This window comes from Cyprinodon variegatus, unplaced genomic scaffold, assembly GCF_000732505.1.
Source record: "Cyprinodon variegatus isolate N-32 unplaced genomic scaffold, C_variegatus-1.0 Scaffold2, whole genome shotgun sequence".
NCBI lineage: Eukaryota > Metazoa > Chordata > Actinopteri > Cyprinodontiformes > Cyprinodontidae > Cyprinodon > Cyprinodon variegatus.
In genome coordinates, this window is record NW_015150455.1 from 695,714 (window position 1) to 715,864 (window position 20,151).

General features: G+C 37.6%; 1 protein-coding gene across 2 annotated transcripts; it reads left to right on the forward strand.

Annotated features, from left to right (window-relative positions):
* The first annotated feature begins 1,565 nt into the window (after window positions 1-1,565).
* Window positions 1,566-14,960, forward strand: LOC107102995 (acetylcholinesterase collagenic tail peptide-like). Of its 2 annotated transcripts, none has more exons than XM_015402599.1 (17): window positions 1,566-1,814; window positions 4,493-4,602; window positions 4,778-4,879; window positions 5,556-5,600; window positions 5,747-5,773; window positions 6,493-6,564; window positions 7,725-7,787; window positions 7,877-7,903; window positions 7,975-8,019; window positions 8,104-8,139; window positions 8,251-8,331; window positions 8,598-8,694; window positions 9,230-9,360; window positions 10,343-10,462; window positions 10,563-10,689; window positions 10,790-10,892; window positions 14,302-14,960. In XM_015402599.1, the coding sequence occupies exons 1-17, from the start codon at window positions 1,718-1,720 to the stop codon at window positions 14,369-14,371; spliced, it is 1,353 nt and encodes a 450-aa protein (XP_015258085.1). In that variant the 5' UTR covers window positions 1,566-1,717; the 3' UTR covers window positions 14,372-14,960. The 2 variants fall into 2 exon arrangements, with proteins under 2 accessions (XP_015258085.1, XP_015258015.1); XM_015402529.1 differs by having other exon boundaries at window positions 1,570-1,814; window positions 10,548-10,689.
* Window positions 14,961-20,151: the final 5,191 nt, after the last annotated feature.

A 20,151-nucleotide genomic window follows, 5' to 3' on the forward strand; every position in this document is an offset into this window, starting at 1 on the left:
TTAACTAAAAGTTGTGATTTTTTTTTCTTTTGGAGTAATCCCTCCTGACCTTTCAGGTGTTGCTTAGTTTTGATTAGATGTTTGCCAGACTAAAACGGACCTCTGCTATGAAAAAATTATTTTTCTTCTTACAGATTTCATTTTTTTTTTTTTTTTTTTGTTTTTTTGCTTTAACTACATCTAAATGTTTTGGATTATAAAACAATGTATGACCATAATGTGCAAATCTAAAATTCAGTTTTTGTAATGATGCTTTTGCAAAATAAATAAAAATCTATCCTAACCAAGCCAACCCTCTGTGAAAATATAGTTGCCTTTTTTTCTACCTGTTTTTGTTTAATCCAACCTGTGTGGGAGGTACAAAAAAAACAGAAACAATACAAAATTATCTTTTAAACAAATTTCCTTCAATAAAGGGTTATGCTGAAAATAATAAATCCAGACAAGAATGCCCCCTATAGGAGACTTTCAAGACAAAACAACTGCAAGCCAATAAAATTACAAAATGGCCCATAAAGACTTCTGGTGAAATTTTTTGTGGACTGAGAAGACAAAAGTGGAACTTTTTTAAAGTCATACTAAACTGATACAGCATTTTAGAAAAAAAAAAAAGAAAGAACATGCATATTGTTAAACATGGTAATGGTGATGAAATGATTTGGGGCTTTTATGCTGTTTCAGGACCTAGGTGACCGACTATACATAATGAAACCTTGATTTCTCCTCTCCTGCAGAAAATCCCTCCAAAAACTGACCTGCTACAGGTTAGGACAAAATTTAAGTTTTGGAGTTGTCCAGCTAATTCAGGATTTAAATCTTACTTAAATGTGGTGACATAGGACAAATCCTCAACAGAAAAGTAAAAACCTTGATACAAAATTTAAAAACATAAAACATTAAATTGTAGCAAATGTCTGATAGCAACTGATACTGAAGTTTTTTTTAAGTCTAGGGAGAGAAGAATCACACGCTTATTACAACATTATATATTCCTTCTGTAAACTTGGGTTGTCTTTGTCTGATTCCAAGGACTGTTTGATTACACATTAACATATGGCAGAAAAAAAAAAAAAAAAAGCAAAAACAGATGAATGCTGAAAATTGCAAATCAAACTTCCAACCATTTCATCCCTAATACATTGAACTAAATCAGCTGCTAAACTGTAAGAAATTTGTGTCTACACTAAATATTCTAATTCAAAACGTGTAATGTGAGGAATACTTTAAATAGCATAGCAACACATTTCATAAATGCAGGTCTTTAATTTGTGACACTACATTAAATTAAGATTAACTATCTTGCAAAAAAAGAAAGTAATTAAAAAAAGGAAGAAGAAAAAAGGTAACACTATTAATATTTTAGCTGTTCTATTTGTAGGGAAGCAGATTGTGTGTTTGTCTTTATTACGACTCCCTACAGAGGAGTGGAAACAACAATAAGACCCCCCTACAGTAGTAGAGGTCTAATATTGGCACTAGGGCAGCTGGTGTGCTGTCTCCTGTAATTTTAGAGCACACTGATGTGAAGGAAAGATTTAATGGGCATTGGTCAGCGTACCCTCCTGTGAAGGCGTAAGGGAAACCAACAGAAGGAGCAGGCAGAGTGGGAGGGGAGCAGAGGGAGAGGACGGAGAGGAGAGGAGCTGAGGGGGAAAAAAGGCTGAGTTTCAAGGCTGCTGTGGTTCAGACATAAAGTCGGGCAACTCTCTAAGGCAGCATGACTCTTCTTACAATTGGACTGTGTCTGCCACTGTGGTTTTCTTATTGCCTGGCTCAGTCCTCATTTCTGGAAAGCTTCCTGTCATTCCCAGCAGGTAGGAGGATTTCAAACACATGCACATATGTAGGCTGTGTGAGTGTTTGGGTGCACCAGCGTGTGCATGACACAGGTGCTGTGAGCTTCTGAAAGCCCCGATTGTGAGTTTCACAGTGACCTCATCATAATGAAGACTTGTTTTGATTTTCCTGTTTCCCTTGAGGTAGACTGTAAATGCCTCTATAAATAGTGAGAGCAGCTTCAGTCGGTCTGTGAGAGGCACTTCAGATCTGTATCTGGGTGTCATGATTTCATATTTAGCACCTGTTTTCATGTTGCTTATGCTGCTTGTGCACCTTGTACCCTCTTGTCAGATATTTACCAAAACACTTAGGATCAGTTCACACTTTTTAAACACTCTGCAGCAGTTAGACGTTTGCTGACATTACCTCTATATTTGGCAGCAATAGTTTAAAAAACAACACTGGTAATTCTACTGTTATACAGCTGACAGGGTGGAAGTTTAACAAGCAAGTGAATGTGCTGCCATAGTAGTGCTGACTAGAAGGCTTGTTGATGACTAGAACAACCCAGAAGATGGCGCATTAGATTACTAGATTTCAGGTTTGATTATCTTGTTAACATGGAGACCCAAAGCAATGCAACTAGTCAACTGGAGAGCTTTTCTTAGCCTAAACTTACCAAGTTGTAGATTTATTTTAGCTCCAGCAGTGCAATAGCATGGATGCAAAATCTTTAGCATGTCATATTGCCTCTACTAACGAACAATCTAGGTGTTTAATTTCTTCCTAAAATTTGCAAAAGGTAACGAGTGGCATTCTATTACTTGTGCACAATCAGAAAAAAAAAACCATTTTGCAAACTAGTGCGACTTTTGTCCAAAGAAGAATTATACTAGTGACTAAATATGCTGCACAACTAATCTCTCACATCCAAAATGGTAATTTTTTAGATAAAAAAAAAAAAAAAAAAACTAATTAAAATCAAGTATCAAAAGGTAACTTGAGGGTAAAAACTCATGTCACATAATAAACATGTTAGAGTTTTTGAGGCCAGTTATTTAACTGATAAGATTTTGTTGTTGACTAGCTTGTCGAAAAGATAATATTTTAAAATGTATGGTTTGGCACCTGGCTTTGTGTTATTTACTTGTACTGTGCATGAGGTTTCTAAGGTGGACGTTAGTAGAAAAAGCTTGTTTATGTTAGTTCTAAACTAAAATAATATGAACAAACGTCTAATAGCAAACACAAGCCTTGCATTAACCCCAAACAGCACTTAAATCTTAATTAGTAGGAATTCAACAAATTTTTTGAAAAGAAGACATCAATGTAAAGATAAACTACTTGACTAATTTAAATTTAGAATTTACCTAACCTAGTTTGCCAGTTCACATCTAGGCTTTGATATTAATAAAATTTCAGCGTTACTTATCAAGTTATAGGCATTTTTTACCTGTACTAGTTGATGCAACTTGGTAAGCAGTTGACATTTTTTTGTTGTAACCCAATACAGCTTCAGTTATGTCAACTAGTATTATTTTTGAGCACTCCTAGTCAATTAGATAAAATATTGTTAACCACAATATTGGCTTATAAAGAGCTTGAACGAGTTGATTAACTGAAGCTAAGCTCTAACCCAGCTGGCATGTCAGCGTATATTCACTTTTTAAACGTCATGGGTGGAGTCAATTTTGGATTATGTGTTGATTTTGAAAGATGAATCAACGTTTCAATGGCTTATTTGCAATTTGTGCAAATGACAATTTTAAGCTGCAAAATAGACAATTTTAAGGTACCTTATATTTGTATCCTGAATGGCTTGAGACAATACATTTACAAACATTAGATACTGTAAAAAATTAAACATGAGAAATGAATATAAAAGGCATAGCATGTTGATTTAAGTTGAAATTTAATCCTTGATTTGTATTTTGCTAACTTTTTTTTTTTTTTTTTTTTACAAGTATTTCATATTAAATGTTGCTTTAACATTTATTCAAAGTTAAAACTTCCACCAACATTGTTTCAACCAAATCTAATCCACATTTCAACATTTAAGGTCAGACATATGCCAGCCAGGAATAGCTGACTTTTTATTTTTGCTTTTGACTAGCCATTGAATAACTGCAGTTAAAAATGTTTCCCTTAAACTAGTGTCCACATTTTAGTGCACTAGCTCACTAGTAGACATTTTTTAGGGCTCTAGACATTGATGGTCTACTCAAGACTCAAATTAGTCACCTAGTGCACTTTTTCTTGGAGTAGTGACATTTCTGGACAAACTAGTTGTCTGTATAGTGTCAGTAGTTTAATAGTGGCTATAATTCTAGAATTACTGACTAACATCACATATTTGTCCACTTGTTTGGTCTTGTTGGCGAATATGCTAAAAACCATAGATTGAAAATTTGTGCAACTTATTGATCCCTCTGGTTAACCTGCAGGAATTCTGCTCCAACTAGTTGGACAGAAGAGTCACTAAGTAGCACAAATTGCCGCTGTTCAGATTATTTTTTTTCAGTTAGCAGTAAAATGTTGCTGATGTGTAAGAAAATGTCTGACCAGTGGGAAGAAGATCTGGTAGGAAAAAACGAAGGCTGATATTAGGGAGGTTGGATGTTGGCGTAACGTTTAGAAAAGCACATGAACTTGACAGATTTTGAGAACTTTTTAACCTCTGGTGTAATTTGTGACTCCATGTACGTGTGCTCAGCTCTCAGATCCCCGGAGCAGCAGAAGAGATTTAACCCGTGCTGTTTACTGAGTCCTCCACCACCCCCACTCTTTCCTCCACCCCCTTCACTTTGGCGCCGCCACACGCTTGTGAGTCATGTGACTTTCTATTGTGGAATATCAAGTTGTTTATATGATTAAAGTCATATGGATCCATGTGTTTCTTTTGCCCCTTGCTGGGCAGGTTTTTAGCACTATTTGATCCTACAGTTCTCCTGGCCTTTTGTTTAGGTTATGTTAATTCAGCGAAACTCATATTTTACAGGAAGAGGAAAGCTCCCATCATGGCAGTGAGTCTGGTCATAAGAGTAAAGGTTCTACCTGTGTCCAGGGACCTCCTGGCCCTGCTGGACCGCCTGGACCTCAGGTAAATAACCAAATCTTCTGGACCTCGTCATTGCCATTAAACATTTCCAAGAAATCTACCTCATCCTACTTAAGACATGATCAATTATGTGGCTTTACCAAACAACCACTTCATGTCCCATATTGCCCCAATTTCCTCTCCAACTTGATAGTTCCTGCAGGGTGGGATGGGGATTTCTCTGGCCCTTCCAGCACAACAGTCTATTAACGCTCCACATTTAGCTGTGACATAAATAACCTTTTTCCACTGCTGGCCAGTGTGCCACGCTTCGTTCTCAGAAACTGTCCGAGGAGCTGGAAAGACGTGTGGTGCTGCGTAAATTCCAGGGATTACCAACCCATGCCTTTGTGTTTTCAAATCACGAGGGATATAAAAACATTCTTGCTGCAGTTGTTGGCCAGACCAGTGCTGTTGAGAAATTAGAATTTCAGTAAGTAAAAGGCAGCTTACCTCAGACGGTTGTTTAGGCTTCTGCTTACACCACAAACTAGTCTGCAATTCAGTCTATCAAAAGACCCATGAGGCACTTTTTGAATCAATAGAGACCAGCCAGCCTTCGGCTAATTAAAACTGCAGCTCTGCTCTCCAAGAAGCATGTTGCGGACAGTAAAACTAATTTAGATGACTATCTATATGATTTATAACCAATTATTTTGTGGTTTCTTATGTTAACAAGGGTCCCCCTGGATTTCCTGGGATGAGAGGACCTAAAGGAGAAAAAGTAAGCAAGTTATTGGATTCCCTTATCTTGTCATTATTCTTGAAAACAAAGATTTAATCGACCTGTTGCACATGACTGAAAAATGCTTTTGGGAAGTCCATTAAGTGCCTTCTGTCCTTGTCCCCTCCTTCACATCCTGTTGTCAGGGAGAAATCGGAAGACCTGGGCAAAAGGTGAGACTCCCCATTAATCATGCCGTATGCTTTGCTGCTGTAAGTGGATTTCCTCAAAAATGAGATACAAAGCATCCCCTGCCTTGCGTGCAAGCAAGCTTACATCAAGAGAGCAACTGAGTGCAAGAACAACCTTGATAGGAGGCAGAGCAGGCAGGCTGTCAGGGTGCAGAGGATGCAGGGCTGCTGAGGCTAACTGCCTAACTAATGCACAGTGGCAGATTCAAGCAGCTTCGTGATTCACCACCTAGCTTGAAGAAATGCAGAGTTTTAAGGAAAAATTAGGATGTTGTTTTGTTTGTTGTTTTCTTACAAAGCAGAACTGCTCCACCACATCAGCAACATTTCAAAGCAGAAGCTTTGAAATGTTGCTGTTGTGGTGGAGCAGTAAGTGCAGCCCCTTACTGAGCAGGTTTGCAGCACTGCAGTGCAATTTAGCTTAGTGCTTCAGCCAGATCATTAATCATTTTATTCCCAACAAGCAAAGAATCTCGGTTCTATATACAGCCATCATTTAATTAGAGAGAGCAAAGTGACAGTGCTCGTTAAGGCTATTCTGCCTCTACATGTGCAGCAGGGCTGGACAGATGTGCTGCCTGTCAATCCAATGATGTTAATAGACCTCTTTCTCCCTCGGTTTTTTTTTTTCAAACGTTTAAAGCAAAGCAGCATTAAAAGTCCTGATTTTATAGATTTATAAAGATGATGTGTCACATCAGGGTCGGACAGGGCCTCCTGGGCTTCCAGGGAAACAGGGACCTGCAGGATTGCCAGGACCACCTGGGGACAAAGTGAGTAAGTCAGACCTTATAAGACATTATATCATTTATTCAGCTGCTTGCAAAAGTAGGCATATCTCTTGAAATTATTCACATTTTGTTGTGATAATGAGGAAAAAACAGCGCTTAAATGTGAAAAATAGGGAAAACGGTTTTAAAAATTGATAAAGAAAAAGAATAGTTAAAATCAAGTTGCAAAACAGACAGATTTGGAATTAAGATTTTGATTGATTTTATACAAAATTAGGACTAAAAACCAAATAGTGAATTTATATTGAATTTCTTAGAATTACTAACAACTTAAAGCACTTTAGTCTTCATTACCTCTTTTCCATTAACTCATACCCAGAAAAACACAAATTTGAGGATTTTAATGCCTTACCCAGGGGAACACTTAGAGAAGGAGTGGAGTCAAACCCACACCTTTCAGAAGTCAAGACAAATGACTATTCAACTGTATCACAATAACCCCTTTTGGGCTTTCAACACAGAGCAGTTTCAATATATATATTCTGTAAATGGAAAGGTGTGGCCTAATTGCAGACCTACAAACGCTATATATATTATATGAATGTTCTATGAATGTTCATTCTTATTGATATGTATATGATATTTTTCATCTGTCAAACATGTTCATGAATTTACATTGTATACTGTATTTTAATGATGTGGAACCCAGGAAGAGTAGCTGGGTGTAAAGCACAGCTAATGGGGATCCTAATAATAAATAAACAAAATAAATATATTCTAAGAGGCCCATAGTGTCTTTGGAGGGGTTGCAGAGATCTACAGATCTGGTGGAAATATATGCTGACAGGACATATATAAGTCCTACAACATTGTTCTTGATGGAGGACAAACAAGAAGAAAGCCTTAAAAAGGTTGGTTTGCCACAAAGCAAGTAGTTTACACAGCAAACATATGGAAGCTGCTCTGGTCAGACAAAGCTGAAACTTTTTGGTCCGCACGCTATCAGTAGAAGCAAACTAACCTCCACTAAACACCAACATCCAGTCTATGAAATGAGTTATAACTTTTCTTCTCCAAACTGGGATATGAATACTTTTGCATTGCTGTAAATAACATGGGAAGCACAGAGAAAAGCTTTGAAAGTTTAATTGAATAGTAGATTTGGACGTGCTTTCAAAAATGAGACTTCTTCATGTTTTCAGGGTGGGAAAGGTGACCCGGGTTTGATGGGTTTGCCTGGATCTAGAGGACCAATGGGGCCAAGGGTATGATCTGTATATCAACCACACATTGTTGCTTATTTTCCCATTTCTGTTCAGTGTTACCTCATTATTTTAAATGCCTTTAATCCCAGGGTTTACCTGGATACAAAGGGGAAAAGGTAAGAAAGGAGTTTAGTTATTTTTCACTCAGGAGATTTTAAGCCATCTAAGATTGCTTCTTCTCCTTTAGGGTTCTCGAGGTGATCGTGGTGAGCTTGGTCTTAAAGGAGACAAGGTGAGTAAAATTAATCAGTATAGATTTGCATCAGTCTTCTGTATGAAATAAGAGTTCATGGTTCCTTCCGCCCCCTATCATCAGGGTGCTACTGGCTTCCCAGGAATGCTAGGACAAAAGGTATTCTAACAAGCAGAGGTTTACACCTTGTTCTCTTAGGAGTTCAGCTTTGAATATTTGACTAATTAGAAAAATATATATATTTTTATGCATATATGATTTGTTTTGAAGGGTGAAATGGGTCCAAAAGGAGAGCCTGGGATCTCAGGAAACAGAGGACCTACAGGCCGTCCTGGAAAAAGAGGAAAACAGGTGAGGACTTAATAAAAAAAGAAGAAGATATTGTGTTTGCACACAGATACCAGAAAGAAAAGACAAATAAAACACAGAGAAAAATGTTTCAGTGTAGGGAATAAAGAAAAGTTTCTGTTAGAGGTGACAAAAACATTTGTCACACATTAATCAATGGCAGTTTGGTTATTTTATGTGCTTTTTAGCGACAATGCATTTTTAAAGTTGTCTCAACATTTCTGAACATATGTAAATGTTTTTTGTAAATCTCTCCACTGCTGTTTTAGGGACAGAAAGGAGACCCTGGAAAAATTGGTCCAATTGGACCTACAGGTCCACAGGGATCTCCTGGTCACCCTGGACCTCCTGGTTTACCTGCCGCAGGTATTTTTGCCAGCAGATTCAAATCTCTCTTGAATTAACATGTATCTCAATGAATTTACACAACATTTATGTCAAAGGAAGTTTTTTTGTTTTTTTTTTTTTTTTTTTTTGTTGAAAAGGGATTAAAGACAGAGTGCAATTAGAAACAGACAGCAAAGACAGAGCAATAAACGATGAATCCCCAGAACTCGTATATAGCAGCAAAGAAATCAGATCTCTCTAGCTGAAACTTGAGGATGTGATGATGACATCGTGTGGCTAAAGTAAGTTTACACATGGCAGACCTCCCCCACAGCTTAGAAAATATTATGTCACCGCATAATCAAAGTGACATTTATTGAAATCACGTCCTCATCCCTGCTCTCCTAGTTGTGGGTTTGTTTTAGATGATTCAGAGAGCAAAATGTTTCTGTGCACCAAATGCAGAAATCTTGTTTTTTTAACCTAATTAACTCGTGTTTCTATTTGAAACTAGTCTTGTGTGCATATGTGTTTTTTCTCTGCAGATCAAACACCTCTTTTTTTTTTTTTACAGGACTCTATATGGTTGGGACAAAAGGTGCTCGAGGTCCACCCGGTCCCCCTGGGAAGTGTAGCTGCAGCTCCCTCAGTGCTTCACCGTATGATGATTATCCCCACACAGGAACCTATGCCAAAGTGCCTGTGGTGAGTAAAAATGTTGCCACTGAAGCACAGTATCTAAAAAAAATTTGGTCGAATGTTTTAAGAAATTATTCCCTTTAGATATAAAGAGGCCTTTAAAAAGCATGTGTACCTCAAAAATGTATTTTAGTTTGATTTTAAGAGAAAGATGGAACTGGAAGGTGAACCTTTGCTCCACACAACTAATTTTCTTGTTGCATTACCCTGCATTAAGCTCAATTATGCTCCTTCTCCCTGCTGAAGAAGCATCCACACAGTATGATGCAGCCTTTACCATGCATTATCATGGAGATGCTGCACTCAATATAATTTGCAGTGTTTTCCTTGAGGCACTCAATTTTACTAAATACTTTCAGAGTATGCTGGTGAAGTTTCTCAGTCAACCAGGTCATAGTCATTCCAAAAAAAATTTAAAAAGTAAAAAAAACAAAAAAAAACAACTGGACTTTGTTTTTCAAGTTTGAAGATTTATTGCTTCCCATCCAGGAAGCTTTTTCAAATGAAAATGTTGAAAAAACTTCCTAGTGTTTTTTTTTTTTTTTTACTTCTTTGGTACTTTCAGGGTAAAGGGGCCTATACTAAAATGCCTTTAAGGTATTTTTTTTTTATTTTTACCTGCAAATAATGCAAAAGACATGTTTCATTATTTTCACACGTCAAATGAATACACTACTGGTTGGTCACATTAAATCACTAAAATAAGATGTGAGGTAGAGGTTGCAACCAGACAATGTGTAAAAAAAGTGATTAACGTTTTTTGCAAAGTACTGTAATACATTGCAGATATACCTGTTTTCTATCTAAATATTTAGTCATTAATTGCATTATAATATTTCTAAAGGAGTGTGCATTTGGGATTTAAACATACTCATGTCTTGGATATACACTTGTTCATGTTAAAGTTATCTAGTGCTTGAACTCAACAATGAAACTGCATGAAATTTAGAAAACCTGTGAGTACACCACCTTTTTTGTTTCATTTCAGATATTCGTGGTGAGTAATGAGGAAGAACTGGATCGGCTTCACACTGACAATGCCCTTGCATTCCGAAAAGACCAGAGATCCCTCTATTTTAAAGACATTGATGGCTGGCTGCCAATCCAGGTATCTGTAAATGCAGACATTTTCTCCAAATGTTTCCTCTCTGAGCTCACAGAATGTGGTTCGACTCACAAAAATTCTGCAAAAGACTTTTCCATTCCAGATGACGCCCTTCCAGTCCATGGAAAATGCACCAGACGATGAGGGTTACTGCGGTGATGGGATAGTGCAGATCAGCAACGGGGAGGAGTGTGACGACCGGAACAGAGTTGTTACAGATGGCTGTGTCAGTAAGTCTACTTGAAAAGGTCTTAAACAGGCTCCTCAGTTGTACATTGATGTGTCCGTAGAACCTGACCTCTACACGCCTGTTGTCTCATCTTACTGTAGAGTGTAAACATGCTTACTGTGGAGACGGATACCGCTATGATGGGGTTGAAGAGTGTGATGGAAAAGACTTTGGATACCAAACATGCAACTCATATCTTCCAGGGTGAGTATAATAAAACATAGCTGTGGTCTACAGCACTGTGCAGCAGAATTCAGTCAGTTAGCTTTAATTTACATTTTGTGGCCAATGAGAGAAATTTTTTCTAATAGATCTGGATCAGTATTTCTTAACGTTTCTTTACGGTTTTCCAAAGTGTTTCTTTGGATTTTGATGCTTTTCACCAAAAACTTCTGCCTTCTTAAAGCTGATTTTAAAACATTGTTTTTTTAAGGTCACCACAACTTGTGTTCATTGTAAATTATTCAGACATTAAAAAAAATCAACACATAAAGGGTCAAGTTTTATGATATGTTTTCATCTATAAGCCAGTAGCTCACTCTGGATGCATATGAGTTTTTTCAAAAAGATTACAAAGTCCTGCTGCCGTATTATTTGTTATATTTGTGTTTGACAATTTTTTTTTTCTTAACGGGTTAGTATGTAAAGCCCAGTGACTGAAAGTACAAAACTGTACGCAGGAGATAAATAGGAAGTAAAAGGGTCAAGGGAGTTAGCCCCTCCCAGCGAAGTTGTGAAATTCAAGAAATATCCAGAATGAAGAAATGCAAAAAAATATACATATATATTTGATTCCAAGATGAACTCAAGTAGTACTTTGAGCTGATGGATGCTTTGGTAAACATCCTTATTAATACTGATAGCATGGAAGTAATGCTATTCACACTCTGTACAGTCTAAGTACCGTAAAAACAATATTATAAATAGAGTTATTGACTCCGGGGGCAGTTTTCTGTCACAGCTGCTAGAACCCAGAGATCAGATTAAATTCATTGCTCAATTAAAAATGTCCATACCGAAAAATAGCATTTTAAAATATTTATGTTGTGTTCATTCCAATTAACCTCTTGATACCCAAATATATTAAAAAAAACGTTTTACCTTTAACTTGTAGTTTGAAATGTCAAAATTTTGTATTATTTCAAAATAAATAGAAATATGTTTAATTTGTGACAACATTTACACCAGTAATGAAACAACACCTTGCTAAAGGTTCCTAGGTTCACACTGAATGTGTAATTACTGGCACTGAGGGAATGCACATGCTATTTTGGCTGTGTAGTAATACAAATGGCTTGTTGCTTATTTGAAACAAAGGGCATCAAGTGGTTAAACAGTTTGGGCTTATGACTATTTATTCATTTAAATATGTCTTACCTTGCTGTGCCCCTGTTTGAGTCTGACAGAAATGTCAATTTTCTTTTTTCTTAAAGTTTAATAAAAGGCTATTGGGAAGATTCGCTAGAACTTAGTGTTGAACGCTTTATTTTATTAAAATACTTTGGTCTTCGATTGCGCTGAGCTGTCATTTCACTGTCAGGCATTACAGGATGGTCTGGGTCAGTCAGGCAGAGCAGAGGGTATCCGTAGAAAACCTACATCTACGGGTAGAAAAAGCCCCATACTATTTCATAGATGGGGGCCCGAGTATAAATTAACAAAATGCGGGTATCATAGAATTACAGTATCAGTGAAACTTATTTATATATCCAGATGAGAGATTTTTTTTTTTTTTTTCTAAGCCACGAGGCAAACCTTCTTACTTTGGCCAATTTAGTCGTTAATCTGTGAGCCCAGCGCCTACTGGATGTGAGCGTGTGGAAATGTTCTTTACTGTCTCTGTTATTTTTGATGGCTGTGTATACACTTTGTGATCATGGCTTGGGTCGCACTTTATTATTTATGGGTCCGTGCGTTCATGGCCAGGTTTTAGATGAGGATAATTGCAGGTAACGGGTCGGGTCGGATACAGTTTTGAAAAATCAGACCCATGCAGGACTCTGCAGTCAGGCTCTATTTGATTGTTGCATCAGTCGTCTCCGTCCAGCATTCTGATATTTCCACTGTATTACCAGTAGATGCTGCACACATCTGCTTATGTCTGCTCATGGTTTCCAGTGCTAAAACTCTATTTTATCCTCAAAAAGTACTATGTAAACACTATCAGGAGGGACACTTGGTGTATATAACATGATTCTATCAGGTTCCTTTTTGTATAGACACATAACCTATCTAGAATAGTTCAGGTTTACTTGAACTAGACAGATNCAGGTTTACTTGAAGTAGACAGATTGCATCTCTGAACAACACTTTTCAAGTGAACTGGATAGGGTCTAGAGCTTGTATCCCAAGACTTTTAAAGCTTCAAAAAGTGCCTTCATTGGCCAAGCTTGGAGTACTTAAGGCTGTTGCTTTTATAAGGTTTCCTCCACATCCTCCTCCCAAGGAACTGTGAGCTCTACAATGTACAGAGTTTACTGAGGAGGACCAGAGCATGATATCGTGTCCTAGATCTGTGTTGCCGATCTTCACATCTATTGTCATCCCCCAGTTTCTTGTTGCTTTGAACTGGCAGTTGCTCAACATTACCTGGCCATTGGTTGGCTTTGCACCCTTTCTGATTGAATCCTTTCACAGATCCAGCATGGCTTGATGGAGGATGAAGGACATTGATCTTAATCCATCTCAACTCCAGCGCAGCTAACAGGGGCTTCAGAACAAAGTTGTGCCACTAAGAGAAGCAGCCTTGCAAGCGTCGTACAGCCCCCCACAGTATCTCAGGGTTGCAGGATAAAAGCAAAGGGAGCATGTGGGATATTCTCCATATTATTGATTGTGATTAGATGGAGATGGCTTATTTTATACGTAGCCTGAAAGATGAAGCTGGGGTGAAATGCTTCCATGCCTAAAACCTTCCTCCAAGAGTTTTCTATTCACAGCTCCCTCCCCTCCCATGTCATCCACTTTCCTCGCTTGGTCTGCAATGTGCACTTTACTGCCGGCTCATGCCTACTCACCTTCTCAATGCATCTGCGATCATTTGGAGCTGCTGTATGTCATGATGGTCTGTTTTCTCCAAAACCACGGACTCCTTTCCTCTGTTGAACAAAACTTACAACGTCAAGCTCTCCCTGCTTAACAGCTGCAGTTCAGATCAGTTTCTTTCCAGAAACTAAGGTTAGGGACAGCTTGGGATAAGCATGGATAAGCATTTTTACCCTTACATTGGAACTCTCCTACTTATTTTCTTTTGAGCTTAAACCACAAAAAATTGTTAACTTAGAAGGTGACCTTTTTTTTCTTGTTGCTAACAACTACCACTTTCATAGACTGTTCATCTACACAAAATATTGATTTTGGGGGCAGACATTTACTCATTTATAAGTAAATCAGGGCTGTTATTGTCAGATTCAACTAAACAAAGTGCATAAAAGCCACCAAAATCCAAAGAAAAACTTAACTTAGGGCTAAAGAAATAATGCTGGAAAGCACTTTGATGAGAGTGTGAACACAAAGTACAAGTAAAAAAAATTATGAACTGTACTTTGTTTTTGATACCATGTTGTTGTTTGATAAATGACAATAATCTGGAACTTTTCTCCTACATTTATAGGTCTTATGGTTTCCTCAAGTGCACACCTTACTGTGTTATTGACTCTACAAACTGCAAGTTTTTTACTTGAGGAAGAGTCTGGATACAGCGGCTGGATCCTTTGTTCGCTGCTGCTTTACACACGATGCAACTGTATTCATGCACACAACAGATACAAGAAAAGGAAAACTTCTTGGAAATCAACAGATTTCCAAGAAAGCAAAGCAACAGATGTTTTGCAGTAAAAGGACAAAAAAATGACATATCTGTACAAATGCACACACAAATCATCTGTTTTTCTGTGGAGATGCCTCCCTGCTATGGAGGCCCAAAATCTGTATGTGGGAAACATGCAGGACAGCTGCACTCTGTCTTAAGAAGCAGGACTTCAACAGGCTTCCTCACCATGCCACACCGGACCGGAACCAAATGCTCCAAGTGTTCCAGAGAAGCAGCAGCTGACTCTAAAGTGCATTCATCCTGACCTGGTTACTGTTAGAAAACATTACAGAACAAGAAGGAGAGACAGTTTGACATATTCTGCTGTACGGTGAATAACAGCAAAAAAGACATTTAGCTTAACGTATCACAACAGCAGTGTCAAAATCTGCAACTGGACCCACCCTAGAGTTTACCTTAGTTGTATATTTAAATATAAACATAAAAAAAAGAATATATATATATATATATATATATATATATATTAGGGCTGCAACTAAGGATTATTTAGCAAATTGAATTAACCTGTTGGTTACTTTTTTTGATTAATCAATTGTTAATCAGTAAGCAATGGTTCCTTAGAGAAGACTTTTTAACCATATGAAATTAATGCTTTTCCATTTAATGAGTTCTGATAGTGGAGATTGACACAAAAAGAAGATTTTTTTCTTAAATGCAAAATGTTTACTTTTTTTTGTTTTTAGAATATTGGTATAGGCGCTGCTCAAGGTGGGTTGTCTGTCAGCTAAGGGCACATTTTATAGTCTCTATACTCCAGTCAACGATTAATCAATTGCTAAATTAGTTGACGATTATAAGACAATAATCAATTAATCATGATTAATCTTATAGATTTTTTTCAGCCCTAATATAGATATATGTACACACACAACTGTTTCAACATACATAACTAAGTTATAAGGCCCAAAGCTTCAGAGTTTGACTTCAGTATATATAAAAACTTAATAAGACTCAGACTGTAGAGTTCAGAGCAGAAATTTAAAGACATACTCAGGAACAGGTGTAGCTCCACACATGTCTCGCTTTCTGTTCAGAAAATGGCTTTGGGTGTTCTCTGCCTCACACAGGTAACTCAAACAAATGCTTTGACACATAATATCCAACCTTGCATTTAATTAAACTCCTCCCCTGTGCTTAGAAGCAAAAATAAAAAGATGTGAAGGCTTGAAACTGTTAAAGCTCTTAATGTTTCATTCATTGCACAGAACCGTGCAGAACTGGAAGTATCTGTAGCTGCTAGCTGGGAGGAAATATAAATTCCTGTCTGTTCTAAGGTCATTACTGTATCTAATACCTCTTTATCCAGTTTTTTTTTTGTCTTATAAAGCAACAGAGAAACTCATCAATATCCTTAACTGCGTAGATGTAGTGATGCGTGCTGCATATGACCGTGATGATATAAGCTGACATTTTCAATAAGCTATTGTACGAGTTGCAGTGCCAAGGAAGACCTTCTTAGAGCTCGGACTGTTAAAATCATCATGCCTGCATGTGTAATGGTGTGAAAATACACCAGTTTTGTCAAGCGTTGTTTTGTTAGTCCCATTTGCATTAATTGGCCTAGCTGGTGTCTTAAAGTAGCACCCCCTGCAGAGTATATCTTATTACTGAATGTATGACGAACTGTGCCATGAACTATGATGAAACACTGTTATAACTGCTGTGACTGTTGTGTCTGTTTGTGTTTCTGTGTATGCACAGCAATGCCGGAAAATGCATGTGGTGAGGTACTGTACCGCCAGGCTTTGTGAAGTCATGATTATTGTTACTATCATACACTGTGACTGGTTCCATGTTGTTTTGTTGATATTATTTTTACAGTAGCTGTGCAACATTTTGAGAAAACAAATAAAAGGAGATTTCAATTATTCCATGTCAGTGATGAGCTGAAGGAAATGAGACTGATGTATCCTGTTGTTTAATGGCCTCTAATTATATGGCACTTTTTCAAATCCAAAGAGTCCAATGAGCTTCACACCACAATCAGTTCTTCACACGCTGATGTTAGCAAGCTACGGCGTAAACAAAGCTGCTTTGGTGCAAAATTAGATTAATTAATCTGTCATTAATCGGCACCAACAGGTTTTATAATCTTCAACAGCAGCCAAGGCAGGTGAAGTGTCTTGAACAAGGACTTAAATGACAAAGACAGACAGAGTGGAGCAGCACTTGAACCCAACAATAAAAAAGAAACCCACCCTCTGAGCTATAAAAGGTCTTTATTGTTGCCTACAGCTTTCCTGAGTGTTGCATTAGACAAAGTGGTAAACATGAGGTGGTGGCAGCATCATGCTGTGAGGCTATCCATCCCTCCATCCATTTTCTGTCAGGCTTATCCCAGCTGGGGTCACAAGGGGTGCTAGTGCCTCTCTCCAGGCGGGGTACACCCTGGACAGGTTGCCAGTCCATCGCAGGGGAACACAGAGACAAACTGGACAAACAACCATTCACACACACACTCACCTAAGGAGAATTTAGAGAGGTCAATTAACCTAACAGTCATGTTTTTGGACTATGGGAGGAAGCAAGAGTACCTGGAGAGAACATGCAAATTTTATGCAGAAAGACCCCAAGCAGGAATCAAACCCAAAACCTTCTTGCTGCAAGGCAGCAGTGCTACCCACTGTGACACTGTACAGCTCGTTGTGAGGCTCGTAAATCACTATTTTCTCTTTTTTCTAAAAGTCAGATTTCCAGATGTTACAATCAGCTTTATACCCACTTACCAAGTACAAAGAGGTTAGACTCCAAAGGTGAACGAGCAAACAGCTCCAGCGTGATTGGTGGATTGATCGATTGACTGACGATGGATGGATACATAACTCCCAAGTTTCATTTTGTTAACATTCACATGTAATCTGTCACCTCCTTCCTTAATCACCTGAGTAAGATCTAAGCTGGAAACTTTCTTCTGGGACATGTCTGCCATTTTATTCAGTAATGTGAAAACAGTTGCAAATCAAATTAAATTTCTGATGTAGATGAAAACAGATGCCTGTCTGGGAATATGTGCAGCTTTCATATTGACTTGCAAGCCTTTCAATTGGAGCAGCTTATTAAAATAAACTCATGTAAACAATAAGATAAGCACAGTCAGAAAACATACATATCCATCCATGTTATCCAGATATGAATTATACTTGAAACTCATTTCGTTATTTTTGAGGACTGTGCAGGAGGTATCGCTTATTTTAAAGATACACTAAAAGCAATGAAGATGTCAGAGCGGAGTTTGCTCTCTGAGAGCAGCTCAAGGCGAAAGTTTAAAACAGGCAGCTTGCCAAAACTGCAGCAGAGAGGCTTGAGGCTGGATGTAACTCCGTAAGTATATCAACATACTGCTTTCCTTTCCCAAATCGCATCAGGACAATTTGTTTGAGCAGAGGCCAAAGTAAAAGCTTACCTTATCCCATCATGAGCAATCCCACGGACCAGGCCAATTGCATTTGTTACCGCTGATGTCTAAACACAGCAAGAAATATGACTGAAAGCTTGCCAAACAGTCCTGTTTACTATGTGATAAAACAATCTCTGTTTTATTCTCACAAAAGGTGCCCCCAAAAAATCACAACAAAACATATATACCCCTTTTAAATCCTAGAGTTTAAAATCAGTGATTATGTAATAAGTCCCTTTAAAAACCCAAACAAAATTGGATTTTAGAGCTTTCCATTTCTGCCAACAATATGGATCACTGTGATCAACAATCCGATGATCAGATCATTTACACACCTACTATAAACTCATTGCAGCTCAGTTATGTTTACAGTATTTTATTTCTATTCTATTTCTTCTATCATCTAGTGTGACTAAATGTAATACGTTAAACTAGTTTACAGTTTGTTTATAGTAAAAGTATCATGTGTTTTATACCAACTTCAAAAATATAAAAAAATAACCTGAAGTGCAAGAAAAAAAATGATAGCTTTGATGAATATAAATGATCAATATAAAGTTGACAAATAAAAAAAAGTTGATCATCCTTGGTTTAAAAACTTAAATTTCTCACTGTGAAATTGATGCAGGTCCTTCCTTGTCTTTGTATCAATCTGGTCCCAGACCAATCTTTTATTTTTTTATTTCCCACATAAGTAATAGTTTCTACATGATTGAAGATATTTTGATGCCAAACTGAATCTCCTCACCACGATATTGTGTGTTTGTTACTATATTTATATAGAAATCATTATAAATTCAAACCAACCCAAACAATTTTTTCAGGGCGCCCCATAGTTGCCCCGGGGCTCTAGGAGATTTGCCTTGGCCTGGCCTTTTTAAAACCTAAATTTTGAAAACAGTGATGACACTGTCACTGAACTACAGCAGCAGACCTCAACAGGGACTGGGATCATGTGGGTGGTCTGGGGGTCTCTGATGGCGCCATAGGGGTCGCCACTAGGAGGCTGCCTGCCTTGGTTGATTGTTGTCAGTGTGGGTGCTCAGGTAACGTCCCAGGGGGTTGGGTTTCTTCCAAGTTGGCCTCTTGGCCCTTGAGGTCTGCATCGCTGGCGAAGGGCCACAGGGTAATGCTAGGCACCTGTGCGTGTCCCTCCTTCCTGACCTCTCAATATTGTATACCCTCATCAGGGGACAACATCCAATTATTTTAAAAATATAACCCTTCTTCCTTGATCCTTCAATTCCTGAGGCTTTGGGTTTGGCAGCTTGGGGCCCTGAGTATGGTTGATCTTTTAACATTCTTGCGACTTTTACAGACAGATAGCTCAATTTTACTTGGTGCATTTACATCAACAGTAACAGATTTATTTAAACCCCCCCCCCCCAAACCATTCGAGAGACACAAAACAAAAATTTGGTCAGGGACCAAAACTGGACATCCAAAACATGAGGAAGAAAACTAACACTCACGTAACCTTGACTGTGAAATATTGTGGTGGGAGCATTATGATGTGAGGATACTTTTCTTCAAGAGGTACTGGGAAGCTGGTCTTAATATAAACGAATATATATTTGAAATAAAATTTAAGAACACCAACTTTCAGGCAGTTACAGAGATGTTTAGATCAAAGCATGTGCAAAATGGCACAAAATCCATTTTATAAAACCTACAGCAAAAGTAATGTTTTGAGATGCTCTACATCCAAAGAAGAATGGGCAAAAATATCAGCAAAGATATCCAAGCCTTTAGGAACAAAAGTACAAAATAGGAAAATCAAATGTTATTTTTTCTCAAATACTTCTTTCATTATTTTTTTTTTCATTCCAACAGCTCCTGCAATAATTAAAATATGCAATATTTAGACAAAAACAGGAGAAAAAAATTATTAAGCTTTGGAGAAAAATATTAGGTCACCTTTATTTTTAAGGTAATATTAATTCAAACCAAGATAGTAGAAACAAAGGTGGGTAATAATGTGCATTTTTCCATGACTGTGGGTTTGAAAAAAGCTAGATTTTTCTTACATAATAATAGCATATAGTTACGTATCAGCAGCAAAAAAAAAAACAATAACCATCTATGAGTGCTTGAGGAATTTAGCCAAGCCAGATAAATTCAAAACTATTTTGGAGTAAAACCTTGCAGGATGTTTCTTTCGGCTATTAATAGACAAAAAAAAACACATGTAACCTAAGATGTTCAATTAAGGAAGCTCTAAATTCATCATTGAG

Coding starts and splice junctions, on each gene's coding strand:
- LOC107102995 (XM_015402529.1), top strand. CDS start 1,718: ATGACTCTTCTTACAATTGGACTGTGTCTGCCACTGTGGTTTTCTTAT. Junction 8,332..8,597: donor CTGGAAAAAGAGGAAAACAG/GTGAGGACTTAA, acceptor CTGCTGTTTTAG/GGACAGAAAGGAGACCCTGG. Junction 10,690..10,789: donor TGTTACAGATGGCTGTGTCA/GTAAGTCTACTT, acceptor ATCTTACTGTAG/AGTGTAAACATGCTTACTGT.